The 24959-nt window shown below is 38.7% G+C and overlaps 1 protein-coding gene across 7 annotated transcripts in view; it reads right to left on the minus strand.

Annotated features, from left to right (window-relative positions):
• grid2 (glutamate receptor, ionotropic, delta 2) overlaps positions 1-24959 on the minus strand; it is a 1093502-nt gene that overhangs the window by 344532 nt on the left and 724011 nt on the right. For all 7 annotated transcript variants that reach the window (XR_009062687.1, XR_009062690.1, XR_009062688.1 and 4 more), the window contains exons 7-8: positions 21416-21577; positions 9807-9926 (exon numbers count right to left, since the gene is read on the minus strand). Coding sequence is in view for 3 of the 7 variants with exons in the window: in XM_057831225.1 (XP_057687208.1) it covers positions 9807-9926; positions 21416-21577 (282 nt within the window). In the remaining 4 variants the exon portion in view is untranslated. The remainder of the gene's footprint in view (positions 1-9806; positions 9927-21415; positions 21578-24959) is intronic.

Genomic DNA, 24959 nt, shown 5'->3' on the forward strand with positions numbered 1-24959 from the left:
TGTGCTTCCACTGTGACTTCGAAAGGGTTCGTTTGATTTGTGTTTTTTTCATGGAGCTTCTGCTTTGAAAAAGGACAAGAAATGATGGAAATAAAGACATAAACAAATGATCCATGCAGCGTTTTCATGTTTTTTTGAGAGGACAATAAAACTATAACACTTAAATGACAATATCTCACGTTTTAGTTGGTCGATTGACTTCAAATAATAACGAGAGTAAACCGCAACTTCCGCACTTTAAAACAAGACCAACCAACGGCATGTGGGTGATGTAATTAAAACGTGAGGGCGCGTCAAAGACGACGTGCGCTGAGGACGCGCCGGCGCGTCCTTCGACTCTCAAGGGTTAAGAATTAGATTATTATAGCCTTGTTTTATACAGGCTAGGTTTTTTGATGACCCTTGAATTACACTGGATTTGGATTCTCCCTGACGAGGGAGATGGCGAGCTAAACCTTGATGAGGGAGATGGCGAGCTAACCCTTGATCGACTGACCTGACTATTTCCTTTTTCCAAGGAGCACAATCTTCAAACTCCTACCTCTCCAGTGTGATAGCATTGCGAACTGTTTCTGCAGTGGATAGGATCAAGTGAACAGTGCACTTTTATTTCTATATAAATTGGGATAACTTCACTTATTTTGAAGGGAAACTATTACTTTTTTCTGGTACATATTTGAACTGTTGTACATTACAGAGCCAACTCTAATAGGCAGGAATGGAAAATACATTGTAAATAGTTTCTCCTTCAATTATAATTTTCATTATAACCCTTTCATGGCTCCAGTTATTTATTGTGTGATATATGACTTGCTGATACACAAAAATTGTCCTTCTAGAGACGAACCTAAGCGCACGTGCCCAATTGAAAAAAATCTTTGGCCCTATAAGGGTTACATACAGTATACACTGTACAGGCATATGCTTCATGCTGTTAAACAGATACACACATGCTTAAATTGACCCACATTATTGCCAAATCTCATGAGGTGGAATAATAAAATTTTAAAATATGTAAAGGTAGATGTAATTCTGCTGCTTTCCCCACAGTGGCAGAGTAGCTGTTGATTCCAATTTCACTGTCTCCGATCTCTCATCTCCTACTTATACATCTAATCAGAAAATACAGTCTCTCTTTTAACATAAGAAAATAAATGACTGGTGAAGTTCAATGTGTCACATCTTCAACGGGTAGATAGGTTAAAAGCAAAACTGTCTAAAGCAGTTTGGCCAATACTTCTACGCGTATACATGTGTGGAGGGTACTACTAGCCCTCTGTGTTGCATATTGATGGTCATGCAGTCTGACGCTAATTGCCATGCAGAGCCAAAAGGGTTAGCTTAGCAGATCCGAACATGGCAAGAGATTTGCTCACCTGTCGGTTTGTGTGCGTCCCTTTGCATTTGTTTCTCATGACAGCATCATGTTAAAACAATGAGTTTCATTCCTTTAGTGCTCCTAATGTTTTTCACAGGAGACAACATTTCATGTCTTGTGGCAGTTCTCTCATACAGTATGTCAGTGAAGAGAGTTTTGTGGGTCATCCTTTGTTGTACAGAGGGATATACTTTTCTTTTTTTCAAATGACGGAGAACCTGTGAGAAAGAGTTCTATTTTTTCCTCGAGATACCACAATTCTGCTCGACACTAGCTATATAATGTATATACCATACATACGGCTTTATTTCATCCCTTGCTCCCTTTACATGTTTTTTCCCCCTCATTGTTTCTGCCTCCATCTTTATGTTTTGTTTTTTGTTGCTACAACTTTACAAAACCAATGCTCAAAACATGTAAAATTGATGCCATTTTTTCCCCCGGAAAGTCATTTAAGATGTCACAGATATCCAACAAAGTACTTACAGGTGGTGAAACTGGTCCCCTGATTCGCCTGTGACTGCACATAAATTAATGCATAGGATATGCAGATGTATAGCCACTGAAGCTAATGGGGCAGAAAGCCAATTCTAGACCAATGTGGTGGTGAAAAATTATGAGCAATCTCAGATGTCACCTGCTATTATTGCTGGCACTCTACAAGTATAACATGAGGTTGAAGTATGATGGAATGCATGTCAGGAGGTGTGTTAAAGCATGATATGATTGACAAAAAGAAAAGAAGACTGCTATGGAAGAGATTAGAGGGTAAGACAGGTTCTCAGAAGAACAAGGAATAACAAATCTTTTGTACTTTAATCGATTTCATTTTTAAAGTGTTTTTATTAAGAGAGTGGGCAACATTTTATTAATTTGTTTAAGTTCGAACCATTGACAGCCCTCCTCAGGGACACCTGATATAATTTTAGCAAACATAGAAGGAAATAACCCATCAACTAAAGCACAATGTAAACTATCGTTATTTGGAAGTACAATTTAAATGTTTTTACTCTTGGAAGGTCAGCTTTGTAATCAACAAAAATCATTTATATTGAAAAGTGTGCTTTGTTAAAGTATACTAGTCCTTCTTTAAAAAAAATAAAAAATAAATAATGATAAACAATAAATGATAAACAGACTTTCATATGTTTTAGATTCATTACACACAACTGAAGTAGTTCAAGCCTTAATATTGATGATTTTGGCAAAAAAGTAAATAAAAAAAAATCCCTATCACTAAAAATTTGCATATTTCATCAGACCAATACAAAAAAGTGTTTTTTCAATACAAAAAAATACAACCTTCAATTAATTATATCAGCTATGCACTCAATACTTGGTCTGGAATCCTTTTGCAGAAATGACTGCTTCAATGCGGCTTGGCATGGAGGCAATCAGCCTGTGGCCCTGCTGAGGTGTTATGTAGGCCCAGGATGCTTCGATAGCGGCCTTAAGCTCATCCACAGTGTTGGGTCTGGTGTCTCTCAACTTCCTCTTCACAATATCCCACATATTCTCTATGGGGTTCAGGTCAGGTGAGTTGGCAGGCCAATTGAGCACAGTAATGCCATGGTCAGTAAACCATTTACCAATGGTTTTGGCACTGTAAGCAGGTGCCAGGTCGTGCTGAAAAATGAAATCTTCATCTCCATAAAGCTTTTCAGCAGATGGAAGCATGAAGTGCTCCAAAATCTCCTGATAGCTAGCTGCATTGACCCTCCCTTGATAAAACACAGTAGACCAACACCAGCAGCTGAAATGGCACCCCAGACCATCACTGACTGGGGGTACGGGACACTTGACTTCAGGCATTTTGGCATTTCCTTCTCCCCAGTCTTCCTCCAAACTCTGGCACCTTGATTTCCGAATGACATACAAAATTTGCTTTCATCTGAAAAAAATACTTTGGACCACTGAGCAACAGTCCAGTGCTGCGTCTCTATAGCCCAGGTCAGGCGCTTCTGCCGCTGTTTCAGGTTCAAAAGTGGCTTGACCTGGGGAGTGCGGCACCTGTAGCCCATTTCCAGGTTTCTGCAGGTCCCCCAAGGTCTGGAATTGGCCCTTCTGCACAATCTTTCTCAGGGTGCGGTCACTTCTTCTGGTTGTGCAGCATTTCCCGCCACAGTTTTTCCTTCCCACAGACTTCCCACCGAGTTGCCTTGATAAAGCACTCTGGGAACGGCCTATACGCTCAGAAATTTCTTTGTGTGTCTTAGCCTCTAGCTTGAGGGTGTCAATGATGGCCTTCTGGACAGCAGTCAGGTTCGCAGTCTTGCCCATGATTGCGGTTTTGAGTAATGAACCAGGCTGGGAGTTTTTAAAAGCCTCAGGAATCTTTCGCAGGGGTTTTGAGTTAATTCGTTGACTCAGATGATTAGGTTAGTAGCTTCTTTAGAGCACGTTTTTATGATATGCTAATTTTTTGAGATAGGGAGTTTTGGGTTTTCTTGGCTTTTTTTGCCAAAATCATCAGTATTAAAACAATAAAAGGCTTGAACTACTTCAGTTGTGTGTAATGAATCTAAAATGTGTGAGAGTCTAATGTTTATCAGTACATTACACAAAATAATGAACTATATGCTAATTTTTGAGAAGGACTAGTACTATTAATTGCAATGATCTAAATTCAATATTTTTAATTCACTTGGAAAATAAACTACAGGTAGTCTCTGGGTTACGACGTATCCAACTCACGCGATTTCGACATTACGACATTGTCCTCCATTTTGTCTCCAGCCGTTTTTTTTCTTTTTTTTCTTTCCGTTGCATCGGTCGCGGGGTCAAGCCGGGGGTGCGGAAGCGTCAGTGGGGTCGTTTGTGAGGCAGGTTAGTGTTATGCAAGCACTGTCACAGCGAATACATGAAACAGTGTTTGCCATGGTCTCCAGCTTGAAATGCTCCCACACATTTGCCTCTCTTTGCTTTCGTCAGCTTCTTCGTCTTTATTCATCCGTGGTTGAAATCAAATACAGTGGGGAGAACAAGTATTTGATACACTGCCGATTTTGCTGGTTTTCCCACTTGCAAGCCATGTTGAGGTCTGTAATTTGTATCATAAGTTCTCTTCAACTGTGAGGGACGGAATCTAATAAAAAAATCCAGAAAATCACATTGTATCATTTTTAAATAATACATTTGTATTTAACTGCATGAAATAAGTATTTGAAAAATTACCAACTAGTAAATATTTCGGCTCTTAGTTCTTTTTTAAGAACCCTTCCTGTTCTCCACTCATTACCGGAAGTAACTGCATCTGTTTGAACGTGTTACCTGTATAAAAGACACCTGTTCACATGCTCAAACACACAAACTCCAACCTCTCCACAATGGCCAAGACCAAAGAGCAGTGTAAGGACATCAGGGATAAAATAATAGACCTGCACAAGGCTAGGATGGGCTACAGGAAAATAAGCAAGCAGCTTGGTGAGAAGGTAACAACTGTTGGAACAATTATTAGAAAATGGAAGAAGTTCAAGTTGACGGTCAATCTGCCTCGTTCTGGGGCTCCATGCAAGATCTCACCTCGTGGGGCATCACTGATCATGAGGATGGTGAGGGATCAGCCCAGAACTACACGGCAGGACCTGGTCAATGACCTGAAGAGAGCTGGAACCACAGTCTCGAAGAAAACCATCGGAAACACATTATGCCGTCATGGATTAAAATCCTACAGTGCACGCAAGGTCCCACTGCTGAAGCCAGTGCATGTCCAGACACGTCTGAAGTTTGCCACTGACCATCTGGATGATCTAGAGGAGCAATGGGAGAAGGTCATGTGGTCGGATGAGACCAAAATTGAACTTTTTGGTCTAAACTCGGCTCGTTGTGTTTGGAGGAAAAATGAGGATGAGTACAACCCCAAGAACACCATCCCAACCGTGAAACAAGGAGGAGGGAACATCATTTTTTGGGGCTGCTTCCCAGCCAAGGGTACAGGACGACTGCACCGTATTGAGGGGAGGACGGATGGGGCTATGTATCACCAGATCTTGGCTGACAACCTCCTTCCTTCAGTGAGAGCCCTGAAAATGGGTCATGGCTGGGTCTTCCAGCATGACAACGATCCAAAGCACACAGCCAAGGCAACTAAAGAGTGGCTCTGTAAGAAGCATCTTAAGGTCCTGGAGTGGCCTAGCCAGTCACCAGATCTGAACCCGATAGAAAACCTATGGAGGGAGTTGAAAGTCCGTGTTGCCCGGCAGCAGCCCCGAAACCTGAAGGCTCTGGAGAAGATCTGCATGGAGGAGTGGGCCAAAATCCCTGCTGCAGTGTGTGCAAACCTTGTCAAGGACTACAGGAAACGTTTGGTATCTGTAATAGCAAACAAAGGTTTCCGTACCAAATATTAAGTTCGATTTTTGTGACGTATCAAATACTTATTTCATGCAATTAAATGCAAATGTATTATTTAAAACTCATACAACATGATTTTCTGTTTTTTTGTATTAGATTCCGTCCCTCACAGTTGAAGAGAACTTATGATACAAATTACAGACCTCTACATTCTTTGCAAGTGGGAAAACCAGCAAAATCGGCAGTGTATCAAATATTTGTTCTCCCCACTGTATATCCGCCGCCTCTCCCTTCTTCCTCTACGCACATGACGTCAGCGCCTTGTGCCGCATTAAAAGTAGTTTGGGCAAAACGTCATGTTTAGAGCTGGGAAAATTAAACGATTCCTCGAGGCTGAGAAATTGCCTCGATAAATTTTCAAAATCAAGTTACTCGAATGATTCGAGTAATCGTTTCAGCTCTAACGTTAATTAAAGCTCAGGTTGAGTGGTAGCCTACGCTATAACAGCCAGTGTTGTTAATAACGGCGTTACAATATAACGGCGTTACTAACGGCGTTATTTTTTTCAGTAGTGGGTAATCTAATTAATTACTTTTCTCATCTTGGCAACGCCGTTACCGTTACTGAGGACGGAAAGGCATGCGTTACTATATTGGTCGAAAAGTCTGAGGGAGACGGACTCACCGAGACGACAGAGCAGAGCAGGAGCTGGGAGGAGGCAAGAAAGTTGTGACGCCGAACAAACGCGATGCTAGGTAGCTCCAATAATACATGTTGTAGCCGATAGCCGGACAAACTACGCCCGCATGTTATGGTAGATATGGTAGACATGGTAGATATCACATGTACTGTATATAGATATAACTAGATGCAAAATAACAGCCGCCATCTTAAAGCAGTAGGCTTTTTAGGACGGCTCTGTTGTAGAGAACCTTCCTCGCGAACCTAAGTAACTTTTTATCTAAAATACTTCTAAATCGGCAAAATCTTGACTTGAATCTATCTTTAAATGATGAAACAGTTTTAAAACTTTCATATGTCGAAAGTAGAGAGAAGGGAACTAATGCAATAATGGGAGCAATTTTAACAACTTTTAACAGTTGATTCTGGGTAAAGGGTAAATTAGGGTAAAGAATTGGGCTCGGGCCAATTGTACCAAAAACCTCCACAAAAAACTTCACATAGTGTGGCCAATGTTTTTTTTTTTTTTTTTTTTTTTTTTTTGAGGGGGGAAAAAAAAAGAAGTAATTATCACCAATTACTTTGCCAAGTAACTGATTACTCTTACATTCAGGTAATTGAGTTAGTAACGCAATTACTTTTTGGGAGAAGTAATTTGTAACTATAATTAATTACTTTTTTTCAGTAAGATTAACAACACTGATAACAGCTAAGACCAAATGTGTATCTATACAGTAATACAGTACAAAACCTGATTAAAATAGAATAGTGTATATTCAACCTGCCCACACAGACCTCTTATAGTATACAGTTCATCTCAGTGCTGAGAGCCTGTTGTCCATATTTCAAAAAGCACTAATTCTGCAAACTCTGTGTGGAAAATTGCTTGAGGATGCAGCCATTGTTAATATTTTTACAAGACAACCATCATTACTCAGCATGCAGTCGTGTGCAAAATGGAAATACATTTGGCCACATGCAGTGGCAGAGAAGAGAGTAAATTGATCACCAAGTCAGTAAAGTAAAGCACTCTAAAAGCTGCTGGAGTAAAAGTATTTGAAGAGCACGGATGGAAATGACACGCTTTAAATGATCATTTCATGAAGAAAAAGGCCTTAACTAGGCAATTCTCTGCATGAAAAAGAACACTCAAATCTTCGATTAGCCAACAAACCGAAGAAATAGATGTTTTTCTAAGTTGCTGCCTATACTAATATGACATTCACAAAAATAATTTTGTTGAGGAATTATTTTTTAAAATGGATTATTTTAAACACTTTTCCATTCGAATGAATATTGACGAACTGCCAACTATTTCGGGAAATGGACATTTCCGTTCTTTTATGACTATAATGAAGACAAGTTGCGAGTGGTGTGTTTTCATTGAGCTACCTTTGTTTTAGCATGTCTCAAGCACTATTGTACAGTATTTGTTAGCGTAGCTATCTACAAGGAAACTGCAGTTACCCTCAAGATTTTTTGTCTCTTTCCTTTTTTTCCTTTTTGGCTCCTGGGCATTTGCGGGTTTATTTCGTTAATACAGTGACATCAAATGCTGTGATATTAAGTATCAGTATTTCGTCAACGATGACAATAACAAAATTGCATCCCAGCGTCCTCTTTATTCGCCCCTCGTGTTCTGACAGCTTAACATGAGTACTAACTTTTATTCTTTATTCTCTTCTTGGTTTTCTACATTATGTACAACTCCAATTTTGTGTTAATTGTGCAATAATCTAATTGTAACATGTATTTGTTACAAGTTTTGATGATTTATCATGCATTATAAAACATTTATGTCAATTTTGGTCGTTTTGCAATGGATTAGGTCATTTACATGGAAAACGCACCTCTACTTACATAATTTTCAAGTTAAAAAAACTACTTCCAGAGCCAATTAATTTCGTAAATAGAGAGTACCACTGTATTTGTACCCTACAAATGTATCATTCTCCTGCTGAGTATGAATTATCATCACGAAGATGGCATTGTCCTTGTAGACGCTAGAATATTTGCTCATCTGTTAATGTTTACTCGAACTTGTTGGAAACCTATATTTATTATTATTAAATATTTATTACTTTATAGACGAACACAGTTTGAGTATTCGTCAAATAAAACAAGACATTTTTTTGAGTTTTCGTTGATAAAGAAGAAATAATTGACCAAAATATGACTATGATGAACAAGTATTTTCGTCCAAAGACTAATAAGAAAATTTAAAAAGCGGCCAAAAACAACACTGATTTGGATGCACACATTAATATTAGTAAACAAGCAGAAATACAATTAATTGTTCCAGCACCCAAACAACACTTATGAGGATAGGCTGTATGAAAGATGAATGAATTAATATTTGATTACTTTGTGGAGAGAAAATATTCACACTATCAGACATTTTTAACATGGGGGTATACTATGTTCACCACTCAGCGTAATTTTTTTTTTTTTTTTTTTTTTTTTTTTTTGATTGGGGGATTCAAGGACCTACGTCTGCACTACATCAGTAATGAAAACTGTATTTGCCTTTTGCCCAGCATTATATGGGACAAAATCAGGAGCTGGGTCACATGTTTAAAAATTTGTATACTTGAAAAGGAATTTTTAATCAGTGCAACATATACAAAATGTTACAGGCTGTGTGATAACTGATTTTCTGTGGGTGCATTATCATTATGATACACTCGCTGCTCAGAGGCAGTTAACAAAGATGTTCTTAAAACCACATTTATTGCTCTTGAGACACTGTCTTCCATGCATACATTTCACGTTATTGACTAATTTTTAACAAAGGGGTGATTAAGCCATTTCATTAGGGGAGTCAGGCTTAGTACAATAATGCTGTAATGTAAAGATGTATTTTTTTCCCCTTATCTCCAAACAGATACAGCTGGAATTATGTGAGTGTGTATGCGCAATGTAATGTAATATTGCATTTTTGGATATTATTTTGTATAATTGCGACTTTTTTTGCAATAGTACAATAAAATAGTGTAATGTACAGTAAATAGTGTAAAATTGCAATAGTGGTGTACTAAAAGGATGATTAGGTCATTTAAGTCGCCCCGGATGGTCCAGGTCCAAAATACACTGACACTGACTGTAGAACAGTCTTGAAAAGTTGCTGTTTTTCACATTAAAGAGTTGTTTTGTGAATACATGAAAATGCACTTTTTTTTTTTATTATGTGTGGTATGTGTGCAAACCTAGCATATAACTATGAATATGCCTATTATTAATTCATTGACCATTGGAATCTTTTAAAAGAAAAAAGCAAAACAAAAAAAAACTTTATAATGATACACTCCTGGTACATTAAAATATAAAAGAAAAAACAGCACATCAGCAATCCTCTGAATACAAAATAAGACTTAAAGTTGTCAGGTAAATTAGGACCTTTTAAAATCCAATAGGGCTGTTTGTATAGCCATGATTAATAGTATTTTCTCTTACCCTACTGACTCCTCGTCCGCGGTCTTCTCCGTAGTTTGTGCCCAAAATTTCAAAAAAGATGTTGGGGTTGGTGCCATTGTCAGTGAACTCCAGGAAGCTGGTAAGGCCACTCACACCGAACTGCAAACCCAGAACAAAACACAAAGTTTTTCATCCAATTTTGTTTTGGGGACAAAAAAATACAGGGTCAATGTGTTAGTTTGGTGGCCAGAAATGGTACTGCAACCAGGATCAAACTATTGAAGCACAAAAGTTCTTCGCAATGGAGAATCAATCTGCGTTATCATACCAATGCTGAATTTTATTCGGAAAAGAGGAAGTACAATTTTTGGAGAAACTGGGTGGGTAGATTTGCTGTGCTGGTTATTATACTTGTAGTACAAGTGCACACAAATACACTTGTAGTATAAGTTCACGCAAGTACGCAAGTACACATACTGGTAGTGCAAGTACACGCAATTACACGTGCTACATTTTTAGCCACGGTATTTTAGTGCATTACTTTGTCAAACCATATGGCATTGGTACAATATTGTATTACATAGAGCATGGGTTTATTACATTTGGGGCAATGAAACGTCATCTCCAAACAAAATAGGTTACAACCATGAACCCGGTCAAAGACCAGAACTACACTATTTTGAAAATTAGATATGTTTAGAAAGCATTTTGTGTTAGTATTTTTGGAAGACATTTGTTCATGCACTGTTGTCCTATTTCGGGTACATACAGGTGTTTTTTTCTCTTTTAAGGCATAATATATTTGCAAAACCACAGATAAGTATTGTGAAAAACAAAACAAAACATTTTTTTAATTGGTTGCCTATGTAAATCGAAACATGAGGCCTGAACCTTTGCCCTGTTGCATATGTTATAGTTGAGGGGTATCATATTGCAACTTGCAGTCTTATATAATGTATCATTGCAAGGTTTTATGTAATCGTGAGCAATAAAAGGCGCAGAGGTGAGCATGTAGTTTATGTCTGTGAAAACTATAAATAACATACAAAAGTGCTGTTTAATACATTTTTTTGTGATGCAATCTGGGTGCTTTCTACAGTTCTGCATCCCTCTTGTACCAATAAATTCACTATATTTCACTGCACCAAGTCATAAATTGCATCATAACGGTCAGACAGCTCAGACTATTACAGACATTCAAAGTGTTGCCTCTCGTTTAAGACTGACTGTAGCAGAGTGGAAACGTTGGCAAAGACAACTTTTGTCATTTTCATCAACTAACAACATCAACTCAGTAGTTTTTTTTTCATCAATCAGGGTACTATAAAAACAACACAGTGTGCTTTACTAAGTGAATCAAATCAACGGGAACCTATCATAGGAGATAGGAACATATGATTTTTGACAATTTGAGAGAGCCATCATTCTAGTTTTATTGAGGAAATTTGGGATTGGAAGCATGAAGTACAGCATACTTTACAGCAGGGGTCTTCAAACCGGTCCTCAAGGGCCGCTGTGGGTCCTGGTTTTTGTTCCAACCAATCCAGTACAGAAAGTTAAAGCAATGAGATTTCTGCTAAAACAAGCAGCACCTGACTGCAATCAACTGATCACACTTGCACAACACCATATTGGTGAAATGGTGTCATCTTGTGTGGTTGGAATAAAATCCTGCATCCACTGTGGCTCTATGGCTAGGTTCATACTACAGGTCTTAATGCACAAATTGGATTTTTTGTCATAACTGTTCTTTTGGCGTGCCCGTTCAGGTCTCTTTTTTTTTTTTTTAATTACCATTTTTAACGAGAAAACATGAAGCTTGTTTGCAACCCCCCCAAAAAATCCATAAATAAGCCACTTTGTTGTAAAAGCCACAGGGCTCAAATTGAGAGAAACAACTAGTGGCTTGTAGACCAAAAATTATAGCAATTATGTTGGGTAATCAACCACATGCTGGAAAAAGACATAATGCAGAAGTAATAGGGCCCTATTTTTATGACTAGCCTAGGCGAGTGAATTTCAAAGAGGGCGTTCTGCATTCTTAGAAGGGCAAACATGTTTTACTCATAACTAGGCATTCTTCGAATGTACGCCATTATTGTAGTGCCCTTGTTAAAAACCCTCCACTTATATGCCCGCATTATTTTTGTATGTTGATGTTAAAATTTGCCTTTCTTCTGGCAGTGAAAAATGTACCATTTGTGGTCCTCCTCATGTGAAGTTACAGATATAATCACAACAGAACCTTGCTGGATTTGTGTTTTTTTAGTTTCTGTACCAGCAAGACCAGCATTTATCTATTCATTCAGTATTAATACTCTCCAAGGTGAACCTTTTTGCTGATGTATGCCTAGGGCTTACACTTCCCTCAAATTCCAGATTGATAATTTTTCTTCATCAGTGACTTCCTGTATGTGGCCGCTCCTCTCACTGGACCCAAAAGTTCCTAATTTTAAATGCATATGGCGGAAAAAACTCAGGTGACTTGAAGTTCCGCTCTGAGACTTCCAATTTAGCCAACTTTCAAAATTGTCCGATATGCATGTGTGATACATCATTGGAAAGCCTAAAATCTCAATTTTCTGGGGGAAGAAAAATTTTGAACAGTAGGGCATTTAAAAAAAATGTTTTTTAAACAGCAAAAACTGGAGGTGAGAGCACGCGAGAGCAGAATTACAGACGCCATGACTTTAACGAGATATTATTGCGTGCTTACCTTGTTTCGATCCAAAAACTCCATGTAGCATGTAGGACTGAGTGTCAAGACACAGCTGTGAATGGCCACAGCTGGATTTTTTGGGGATATCATGGGTGAAACATGGTAATATAGCAAGGGTCGCGATGCAGAAATTGCAGACATCAAGGAGTGGTCAAGATTTTCTTTTTCATATTTTTACCCTTTTAAACATTTTTTTTTTCTATTTTTCTTTGTTTGGATCGATTATTTATCATCTAACATATCGGAGAAAATGCGACAGTGACAAAAAATATACAGTTAAGTGATAGTTATGAGGTAGATATCCGTGACTTTTTTACAGACGTCATTTTTTTCATTGTGGCATAATTTGCTTAAAAGTTTTAAATATGTGAGTGAATAATTTTTAAAATATATATTATTTTTTATGTATTTTATATTAATATTTATATATAAATAAATATTTTTTTAACTCGTTTTTTTTTTTTTTAATGAAATATGAGACATCAATTAATGATTCTAAGCTAAAAACCATAATATTACATTTGTTTTATGGCTGGACTGAAAAGTGGTCGCGCGACTCTAAATGGGGGTTTTCAGGGTAAAACGGACAAAATAAAAATAATTCGGGGGCTTAATGCGCCATGAATCTGCTCATATTATTCTATCAAACACAACAGTTGTTTTGGCTTAAAATACAGCAGTTTCTTTCAAAGAGGAGTGCATGAGCAGAAACTGCTTTTTCAGTCTTGTCTGTGTTTTCCGCCATATATTGTTGAGTTTTGGGGACATCTGTGTGGGACTACTTGGCACTGCTGACATACAGATTTCTTTTTTTTTTAATTTTTGTTTTGTATTGATAGGTAATTTTTGCTTTGTTTGTTTCAGGTTTTATACATTATGCTCACATAATTTCTGTGTTATGGTGCTCTTGAAGAGATATGCCAAATATAACTTCTGTGACTGAAAAACAATAAAAAGAATTTTTTTTTTTTTTTTTTTTTTTTTTTTTTATTAAACAAAGATTATCGCTGTCTCTATGAACATTACTGATACAGTGTAGAATATCTCCCAGGAGGAATTATTACACTAGCATATTCAGAATAGTTTGGCAAATTACCCTATTAAACAACCTGCAATGGCAGTTCCTGGCACGGGTGGGTGGTCGCCCGGGGCGGCAAATTTCTATGGGCGCACAAACGCGCGGGCACTCCAAGCATTGTAATAATGCCGCGTGCAGACCGCATTTAGGGCCAAAATACACCACATGCATCATCGTTCCGGGTCCGGTCCGGCTCCGTGTTGACTGCGTTCCACGCAGTACGTCAAAAACAGGCGAATCATACTGGCTGCGCACAGCTGCAGTCCGCCAACTCCATCCGCTCGTGAGCTCTCGCGTGATCACACGCGATAATGTGGCATTTAAAACAACGACAGAGTCTGGACTCATCAGAAAAGCAGAGAGAGAACACATTTTTTCCTTGCAAATGGGTATTTTAGTTGTGTCTGTCTCTTAATTCCAAATTGACTGCATCATATTGAGATTAGGGCTCTAAGTGTGGGAGATAGGGGGTGCGGGGGCCTATTATGCCCTTGGTTAGTCGGTGGGCTTATATCTTTGTGCATATTTAAAATTTATGGCACATAACATCTCAGAGCTGTTATAAACAACTGTTAAATAATGTGGAATATTTATAAAATGGATAGCGAATTATATACTACACAAAATAAAAACAGCGTACTTGGAATTGGTGTCTCATCACTGCAAACTATTGGTTTTTCTGTGAAAAGTCAAGTAAAATGTAGAAAAGAGAAAAGAGCAACGTCTTGAATAGACCATCAGGTCAAAGCTTGTAGGCGTCTCTCTATTCTCTTTCGTACTCCACCCCCCCTGTATGCAAACCAACATGGTGTGTACGCCGGGCACGAGTATTTATGCAGTGGAACCACTTTCAGATACGCTGCATTTTTGTCACTCTTTTTATCCGTCGAGTCCACCCCATCGACTGATGATGTTGTGTTGTGTTTTGTTTGTGACACCCGACCATTATGTAATATGTAATTACTGTTTTAAATTACATAACTTGCATAAAAACTCCCCGTCCATCCTCATAGCTTCTGCTATGGCGTTCCATGTGTAATAGCCTGATTGGATGTTTTCCGAGGCACCCTGAAGTGCACGCGACGGTGATGTTGTTTTGTTGATGTGTAGCGGGAAAGAGACAGTCTGCCAAGAGCCACAGGTTGAGGAAGTGTTGTTAGCGCCGTGTTAATGAAAACAATGTCAGCACGTAGTGCGTTTGATATCATTGCCACATTAAAACACCTTGCAGTTTCCTTTTTAATGCTGTCCTTACAATAATGATCTGCTGCATCATAAATCACTCAGTGACATTCCACCTCCATGATGAAATGTTCTCCGTCCATGTTCACTGCTGTTTAAACCGTGAATAAGCAACTGGGCTGTTGACTCCAGGCCCGGCTCCGCCCATTTTGACGGATGCGTCTCCAGCAAAAATAGAAAATAGCCTAAACCAGACATGTCCAAAGTCCGGTCCGGGGGCCAAATGCGGCCCATGGTCAAATTTCATCAATTTCTTTTTGTCATAAAATCAATAACGTCTGGCCCACACACAGACTTGATAAATTGGTCAGCAGTACTGCTACCAGCATATGAAGTAGCTTACATGCTAAATGCTGCTCCTCATTTACCCACTAAAAAGCAGCAGCACTCTGAGCATCACCCAGTGTAACCCTTTACTTCCAATTTTCTAAAATGGCGACAATCAACAAAAAAAAAGAAAGTTGACTGCGACGGCTGACGCTACAAGGATAGGTGGAAATTGGGCTATTTTTTTCACTAAAATACACAACAACTGTGTCTGCCTCATTTGCAAAAAAAGGCAGTCGCTGTTTTTAAAGAGTTCAATGTGAGGCAATATTACCAAAAAAGACACGCTGACATCAGGGCTGGCCCAGGCCATTTTGGGGCCCTAAGCAAAACAATGCAAAGGGGCCCATATTTTTGGCCCACCATTTGTCACAGTGTACTGTGAAACCCATACATGCAATCCAACCCATACGTCCATATTTTGTATATTAATCAGATTTTGTTGCACTGCATACTTCAAACTTCTCACCACAAATCATTGTCAGTACTTATAGTAGATAGCGCCAAACCTTTTTCTAAAAGAGGAAAGAAAGAAGTTAAGGAAGAACTTTTATTTTTTTAAGCTTGTAATCAAGTATCAAAAGTCAAATAAACTGTAGTAAACAAAATAGAATATAAATTAAACAATTGCCAGATTGGGGGCCCCCTAGTGGTCAGGGGCCCTAAGCAGCTGCATAATCTGCGTATAGGCTGGGCCGGCCCTGGCTGACATGTATGACAAGATTACAGGGAAGATACGCAATGAAAAATTGAAGTAACTTGAAGCTAGTTTAACTTCACAACAGCAGTATTTTGCAAGAGTCGAAAGAGAACGCCACAAAGGCTAGTTGCGAGATTTTTGAAATTATTAATTTAAAAAAAAATAATCAAGCAAAATTAGCACCCATAACGGCTTGCTAAAATTTGCTTAAATATATTGTTCTACGTAAAGGACGTCAAGCCAAGGTCGGCCCCCCACATTTTTACCAAATCAAATCTGGCCCCCTTTGCAAAAGGTTTGGACACCCCTGGCCTGAACCATCTGGCATGCCGGAGATGATCCGCAGTCAATCCGGAGCACTGACGTGGTCGGTATACGTTGACCAATAGGATATAATGGGAACGGATTGGCGCCATTCTTTACCGGAGCTGGACCGGACCCAGAACGATCATGCATCTGGTGTATTTGGGCTCTTACTGTCTGAAAGCTCGTTGTCTCACAACAAGAAGGAGGTCGGGGGCGAAGATTGGATCAGTTAACAGTGTCACGCAGGGTTGACTTTGATTCTTAATGTACAAATAATATTAATCGTTTAGTTCTTCAATTTACATTCTATTTTGGGGCGAAACTTTGGAAACTGCTTGTACTTTTATTTCCAGTTCTTCGTTACCCCGTTCATGCGTCTGCTCCTTCAGTGATGACGTGAGTCTGCCTTGTAAAGTGAATTAAAGGTGCTGTACATAGATAATGAAAAATCCTCACAACGCTAGGTGGAAGAATAATTGTGTTAAATATGTTTTTGTGTCCGTTTTTTTCCATCGTTCACACTTGTAATTTTGTAATGGTTAGCTTTATATCGGCTATGACTTAGCATCATATCAAGATAATTAGCGTAAGCAGTGGTTTGAAGGGAGACAGTGTGCAAATGTTCATTATAATTGGTTTATAGTTTTAAAAAAAATTGCGGTTTAATGTTTAATAACTAGGGCTGTCAAACGATTAAAATTTTTAATCGAGTTAATTACAGCTTAAAAATGAATTAATCGTAATTCATCGCAATTCAAACCATCTATAAAATATGCCCTATTTTTCTGTAAATTATTGTTGGAATGGAAAGGTAAGACACAAGACGGATATATACATTCAACATGCGGTGCATAAGTACTGGATTTTTTTTATTATAACAATAAATCAATAAGATGGCATTAAAGTGATCCTCCAACTTAAATACATGTAGGCTCTAATAAACCACAATTGTTCTCTTGTACTAAAATATGTTTTTAGCAACACATAAAGTGTTAAATCAATGGCAATATTTTATAATATTTACTCCATATTTTGACCGTTAGTTGGCGCCATGGTTTGCGGGCTCGCAGTGATGAAATAATTGGGATCTTTCCAAATGTGTAGCGTGTTCAACAATTGCTTATTCCTGCCTAAACTCGCAAAGTCAAATGCCACGATGTGCTGCTTTTGGATGCGATTTCCAGTCAAATGGAAACAAGGGGAGTGAAGTGAGTGGTCAAGGTGGAATTATTTTTAGTGAATAAATGTGCATAAGTGGAAGCTTCTCCCCCTTTTTGGTCCCTGTAAGCCCGTATCATACCCACCACAACTGGCGCCCGAACATTTTTCCTGGCTCCTTAGTCAATTCAGGGATCCATCTATTTTCTGGATCCAACGGTCCCACCGTGTCTGCAATATTGGTTTCGGATCGGACCATTTTTTTGGATTCATCGGTCCCACAGCGGCTTTTCGGATCAGTCTATTTTGTGGAATCAACGGCCTGATCGCGGCTGCGACATTGCCATGGGATAGGTCTAATTCCTGGATCTTCGAGTGAGTAAAAAAATGCGGATTTGGATTACTATTCCTATCGTTTTTTTGTTGACTATTCTTCATGGGAGTTTTCCCCAAATCATACTAAATAATTAAAGCACTATGGCACACTACAGTGACGACAGTGACTCTGACGTGGACCTTACAACAATGTTGGAGTTCGTCAGGGAATGCGTGTTTGCGTACTGCTGAGCTCCCGAGTGAAGAGTGGTCAAAGTGGAAATATTTTTTGTGAATAAATGTGAATAAGTGGGCGCTTCTCCCCTTCTTGGTACTTTTATACACGTATCCTAGCTACCACGCATTACAATGTACAAGACATGGATTACGCACGGTGTGCTCTTTGGCCTGTACTGTATGTAAAGCACACGACAATTCTGGATGCTAACAATCTACATAATTATATTGGGATAAGTTTGAAAACGCAATATGCTTACCTTGAATATCTGCTAATAAAACCGGAGTTCCCAACAGCATACACTCTCGCTCCCAACAGGACTCTCGCATCACCAGTTTTGCCCAACTTTTGTCTTATCAGGTATTTGCTTGCGCACATTTTTCCCTGAACCTCGTCTTATGAACGACAGACAGTGCTGTCCTGCTCTTCACTTTTCAGATCTGGTTCAAATAGGAACGGTAGAACTGACGACATGTTGGGAAAGCTAACGAGTGACACGCCGGAATTTCGGCAACCGGCCCGGTGATGTCACGCACTGCGACGTAACAAAAATGGCGAACTATCAGTTAAAATAATTTTACAAACTTTATTAAAACAAAATTTAGAGGGGTTTTATCAAATTATTCTAACTCATCCTAACATTTATATTTTAAGAATTACTTGTCTTAAAAATAGAGGATCCCTTTAACATTATTAACATTCTGTTAAAGCGATCCATGGATAGAAAGTTTTGTTGCCCTGTGCATCATGTAGGCTAGGAAGGCCACTGAAAACTTGTATGTCAACCTATTGTGTTTATTTCCCCAAAGTATATCAGCTCACAATGAATATTTCATCATACATTCTAGCATAGAGCATGCAATTAAATTAAGGGATTTCAGCACTTCCTGAACAGTTCACTTTTGCTCAGCAGATGGAATTTACTTACCATGCAGACATTGTATAATGGCAATGTTTTTTTTGTTTTTGTTTTTTTTTTGTTTTGTTTTTTTAAAATTCATTTCATCATCTTGACTTGTAGTATTTCATCCTGGATCCGTAGCCCATTGTTCCGTTACGGGAATTAAAAAATATGTATAAATAAATCAATAAGAAAATATTTCAGAAACCACAGCTACACTCAGTGACGGCGCCAAGTGAAATGCTAATTTAGGATTAGCGTAAGGCAATAATAAATGCGACACGGTGACTTATGTATCTATCACTGTGTTTCACCTTGAGATCGGGCCACACATTTTGGAGCAACACTTTCATCAGCTAGACCGACTCTTCAAGAAGACTCCCCGATGGCTCTCTTCTGCACTGATTTCAAGACCTCTCAGATGTGACAGAGTTGACGTCGGTTACATGTTTGAATGTTTAGATTGAATCTGTGCTTTTAATTGGCGTACTAATGATAAATACATGCATTAGGTCTTCAAACTGGGTAAGGAGGTTTGGGTTGTTGTTGTTGTTTTTTTTAACTAAAATAGTCAAGCATCCTCTCATCTTTTTAAATTTTTTTTATGCATTAGCATTAGAAAGTCTGAAGGCCCTTGTGGTATTGCTTTGATCAATGAGTCGAAGGGTAAGGGAATAAAATGTTGTGTTGTATGTTAGGGCCCCAAGCAAAAAAATGCAAAACTACTACTTTTGCCACCCACAAAGATGAAAATAAAGTTGGTAAATGATATTCTATTAGCAATGAAGAAACATTTTTTTGGAACAAAAGGGGCATACTTTTTATAAATTGTGTCTACCTTTTCCACCCCAGGAAAATAAAGGTATGTTCTTCAGTTATTCAGAGGGGAATTTTTTTTTTTTTGCCAACTAATAAAAAACATTTTGATCAAAATTTGTCTTCCTTCCGTCATAAAACTTTGACAACTGAAGTCCAACATTTTACTACTTTCTTTTGTTTTCATCTTTATTATTTAATGACTATTCACTGTCCAGTTTGTATAACATTACACATTTATCTTGAAAATATGAATTGAAAAATTTCTCAAATGTAAGCAACTTGTCTGATTATTGTCATTGTACATTGTCATGTACTGGTCCATGGCACGTTTACTACGGGGCCGCAGAGAAATAAATCATATGATAACGATGTCAATCTGGCCTGTGCCTCTTGACACATCAGTATGACCGTCTACTCTATCGACTAATTCGAGTAGAGATGCCTGTTGGCCGCCATTACTGGGGTGCTTGTACACCTATAGCAGCATAGCGTTAGTCAATGTAAACAGTAACGTTAGCTGCTGTTGCCTGCGTGCTGTGTGTGTGTGTGTGTGGGGGGGGGGGCAACGTCTTTGGACAGCTTTTGTATGGGGAAAAGGCCACTTGCTGAGCCAGAAAAGGAGCCTACAACCACGTCCATTCTGCATTTTATGTGGCTAAAAGCTATTAAACAAGAGCCAATTCACTACGAACCGTATTGCTAAAGCAAAAAAAAAAAACCTTTCACGATTGGAGAACAACTCATTATGCCTTTGACCAAGGATATTTGCTGTCAAGTTTTAGAACAGGCTGCTGTTAAAATGGTTGATTCAGCTGAAGGTGAGTTACATTTTCCCTGCACTTAATGTCCGTTTTTACCCTATCGTGTTAGTGTATATTTACTGTAAATTACTGCTACACATTACCGTTCCATGAAAAAAGGCCCATATTAAACCGGTTTGTGGTGCAAAAAGATTTCGGACAACTGGGTAAAAGTACATTATAATAATAACAGTTTGTATAGATAAAGTTAGTGCTGAGAATTAAAAACAAAAAAACAAAAAACACATACATTTTAAGCAGTTACTCACAATGTTACTTATTATTCCAAGTATATTTACTGGTCCGTGAAAAAACAAAGGCCCACATTACCCCGTTCCGTGGTGGATAAAAAGGTTAAGGACCACTGGTCTAAAAGACCTTTTGAATTATGAGTTCAAACTTTGCCCAATTATCATACGAAAAACAGTTCAATGTATTTTATTTAAAAAAATAACTGGGTATTTTATTCTGTAGCCAATTTTCTGCCACACATTGTTGGTGATCTGCCAAAATATGCTACACCGACGAAACGTCGTGACTAATGTGGTCAACAGATAAACACTCTGCCTTAAAAATACAAGAAAATAATGCTTAAAAGCTATTAGAGGATAACACACACCAAAAGTATTTTGAGGCAATGGAAAAGTATTTAAAAAAAAAAAAAAACAACAATAAAAACAGACATAGTAAGTACTCGCTGTTTTTCACTGATGTACACATGCATGCACAAGTGCACAAGCGCACGTGGCATTTCGCCTTGCAGCGTATTTTGGCAGAACACCGGCCTGTGGAAAAAAAAAAAAACGATTTGGGACCACTGACGTGACACATGGCATCTGTTTCACTGGTGTTAGAATTATGTTCAGGGTTGTCACTTCATGATCCCAGTAACTTTCAGAATCACTCAATTAGAGAATTCACCTTGGAAAAAAGGGTGGTTAGGGCCAGATCACTGCTGCTTGCATTTTAAATTGGCCGTGGGCCAATACATAATGAGCTACTTTTTTTATGACAATAAAAAGAGATGTCAATGTTAATCGCACACCTTTTTGACAGTGTCCAGCATACTTTTCCCTCCTTGCCAGGGTTTGGAGTTCTTCCGGATGCAGCTGAGACTGGCCATACTGTGCCACTTTCTGTCCTCCAGCTTTCTGTGAAAGGTGTTGGCCAGCAACAGCACCGTGTCATAGATGTAGCGGTTGGTAATCTACAGACACAAGACAACGGAAAACATTGTTCAATATTCATTCACATTAAATGTTTTTTTTTTTTTTTTGTACTGTAAAATACATTTTTTATTTCAAGTAATACAGAATTAAGGAAGGCATAGTTCTGCTTGCTTGAAAAATGAAAAAAAAAAATTTGTCAATGAACAATTTTTTCATGACGAAGACGACGCCGAGCTAAAAACGTGGCTTCGGAGACTAAGCACATAACGAGACGAGTGTCAGTTTTCATACGACGAGATGACTACGAAACGAAAATGCGACATAGTTTCTGTCATATTTCACAATACGTGACATTTTCATATTGTATGTGGTGTATGTCAGCTTGCGTCGTGGCAGTGTTTGGGTTGTGTCACTAATGTGAGATGCGCTGCACCTCTCCTTCACTCTCCTCACTGGAGTTTAGGATGTGTCTCAAGCTAGGCTGCGCTCCATCTTGCTTGTTTGGAAACATGGTGAGATTTGGTTTCTTATCTTGGCAAGACACAATATGCAATGTTGTTTTATCCTTTAAAGGTCTGTGCTGAGTGAGTATCAGACGCTAAGGGGACGATTACATGGTGACACTCCGAGAATACGACCAATTTCATGTTTGCATTCATATGGTTTCGTCTCCATTCGAACGATGCCGAAATTCCGCATGAAAACAATGTAGTATTCATGCCAGGCCCAAGGGGGCAGTGCAGATTTACAAGGCGACAGCCAGTTATGCATTGCCATGACACCATCAACCTACTCAGCACGGAAGACAACATACCGGCCCTTTTCAAGCAATGGCATTTTTCATTTGCTCATTGGCACAAAAATGCAAACATTAAACATATTTAAATTAAAAGGATTGTTAAAAACAGTCAATCAAAGCCAACACTCCGCCATGTTTGCTGTTTTTAATTTAGTAGCAGCACTGCGCATTCCGAAAGTGACGTGTGCGAGTGCTGACGTCATTGGTGCGAGAGCTTGGTTGCGGAGCAAGCCCCGCAATCGAAACCTTCCACTTTGGAGCCCGGAATCAAAGGTTTGTGTTTTCGCCTTCTGTTTTCGCTGTCACCATATCAAGGCACGGCCATTCCGCAACACACGTTGTGTTTTGAGGTCGCAGCGTCACCATGTAAAGGACCCTAAATGTAACCCTAGCATTAGTGTAGCATTAGCATTCGCGTTAGCATAAGCTTCAGAATGGCGAGCATCCTCTTATAACACTGGCCAGTCTAAAGCAGAGCCACTTGGCTTTTCTGGTCAGGAAGTCTAGAGGATGTTAAACGCTCGACAACTTTTTTTTTTTTTTTTTTCTCCATACAGTTCGTGGCTTTTAGATAGGTTTAATTGAAAAAAAAAAATGTAGCCTACTGCTTTTCCTGCTGAGTATAGATTATCATCACAAAAGTTAGCATAGTTCTTGTAGACACTACAATATGTGGTTGTCTGTATTTCCATTTGAAATTGTTGGAAACTTATTTATTTTTGGACTAAAACTTTTGATTTTGAATTTTCCAGACAAAAAAAAATTTGAGTAACTGTCGACTAAATCTAGACGAAATTTTTATGAGATTCCGTCAACTAAAACAAAGTCTTTTTGTCCAAAAGAGTAAGACAAAAATTGAAAGGGCTGCCAAAAACAACAGTGAATAAAGAAAAAAAAAAAAAAAAACTACATATCAAACAAATAATGTTCCCCACTAATATACATATAGATAATGTTCTTTATGGATTTCCATGTCAATGTTAATAATATTCCTAGATAAAAAAAAAAGAAAGTATACAATATTAAAAATATAAGGGTATGTACTAAAAATATTTTTCTTCATATTAGCATCATGCACTAATTGTGTTTTATATATACAGTTGGGCAAATAAGTATTTAGTCAACCACCAATTGCGCAAGTTCTCCTACTCGAAAAGATTAGAGAGGCCTGCAATTGTCAACATGGGTAAACCTCAACCATGAGAGACAGAATGTGGAAAAAAAAAAAAAAAAAAAAAAAAAAAACGAAAATCACATTGTTTGATTTTTAAGGAATTTATTTCCAAATTACAGTGGAAAATAAGTGTTTGGTCACCTACAAACAAGCAAGATTTCTGGCTGTCAAAGAGGTCTAACCTCTAACGAGGTCTAACGAGGTCTAACGAGGCTCCACTCGTTACCTGTATTAATGGCACCTGTTTTAACTCATTATTGGTATAAAAGGACACCTGTCCACAACCTCAGTCAGTCAGTCAGTCACACTCCAAACTCCACTATGGCCAAGACCAAAGAGCTGTCGAAGGACACCAGAGACAAAATTGTAGACCTGCACCAGGCTGGGAAAACTGAATCTGCAATAGGTAAAACACTTGGTGTAAAGAAATCAGCTGTGGGAGCAATTATTAGAAAATGGAAGACATAAAAGATCACTGATAATCTCCATCGATCTGGGGCTCCATGCAAGATCTCACCCCGTGGCATCAAAATGAGAACAAGAACGGTGAGCAAAAATCCCAGAACCACATGGGGGACCTAGTGAATGACCTACAGAGAGCTGGGATCACAGTAACAAAGGCTACTATCAGTAACACAATGCGCCGCCAAGGACTGAAATCCTGCACTGCCATACGTGTCCCCCTGCTAAGAAAGTACAGGTCCAGGCCCGTCTGCGGTTTGCTAGAGAGCATTTGGATGATCCAGAAGAGGACTGGGAGAATGTGTTATGGTCAGATGAAACCAAAATAGAACTTTTTGGTAGAAACACAGGTTCTCGTGTTTGGAGGAGAAAGAATACTGAATTGCATCTGAAGAACACCATACCCACTGTGAAGCATGGGGGTGGAAACATCATGCTTTGGGGCTATTTTTCAGCAAAGGGACAAGGACGACTGATCTGTGTAAATGAAAGAATAAATGGGGCCATGTATTGAGAGAATTTGAGTGAAAATCTCCTTCCATCAGCAAGGGCATTGAAGATGAGACATGGCTGAGTCTTTCAGCATGACAATGATCCCAAACACACAGCCAGGGCAACAAAGGAGTGGCTTCGTAAGAAGCATTTCAAGGTACTGGAGTGGCCTAGCCTGTCTCCAGATCTCCATCCCATAGAAAATCTGTGGAGAGTTGAAAGTCGGTGTTGCCCAACGACAGCCCCAAAACATCACTGCTCTAGAGGAGATCTGCAAGGAGGAATGGGCCAAAATACCAGCAACAGTGTGTGAAAAACTTGTGAAGAGTTACAGAAAACGTTTGGCCTCCGTTATTGCCAACAAAAGGTACATAACAAAGTATTGAGATGAACTTTTGGTATTGACCAAATACTTATTTTCCACCATGATTTGCAAATAAATTATTTAAAAATCAAACAATGTTATTTTCTGTTTTGTTTTTTTTCCAAATTC

Source organism: Corythoichthys intestinalis, chromosome 3 (genome assembly GCF_030265065.1).
Source record: "Corythoichthys intestinalis isolate RoL2023-P3 chromosome 3, ASM3026506v1, whole genome shotgun sequence".
NCBI classification, from domain to species: Eukaryota; Metazoa; Chordata; class Actinopteri; order Syngnathiformes; family Syngnathidae; genus Corythoichthys; species Corythoichthys intestinalis.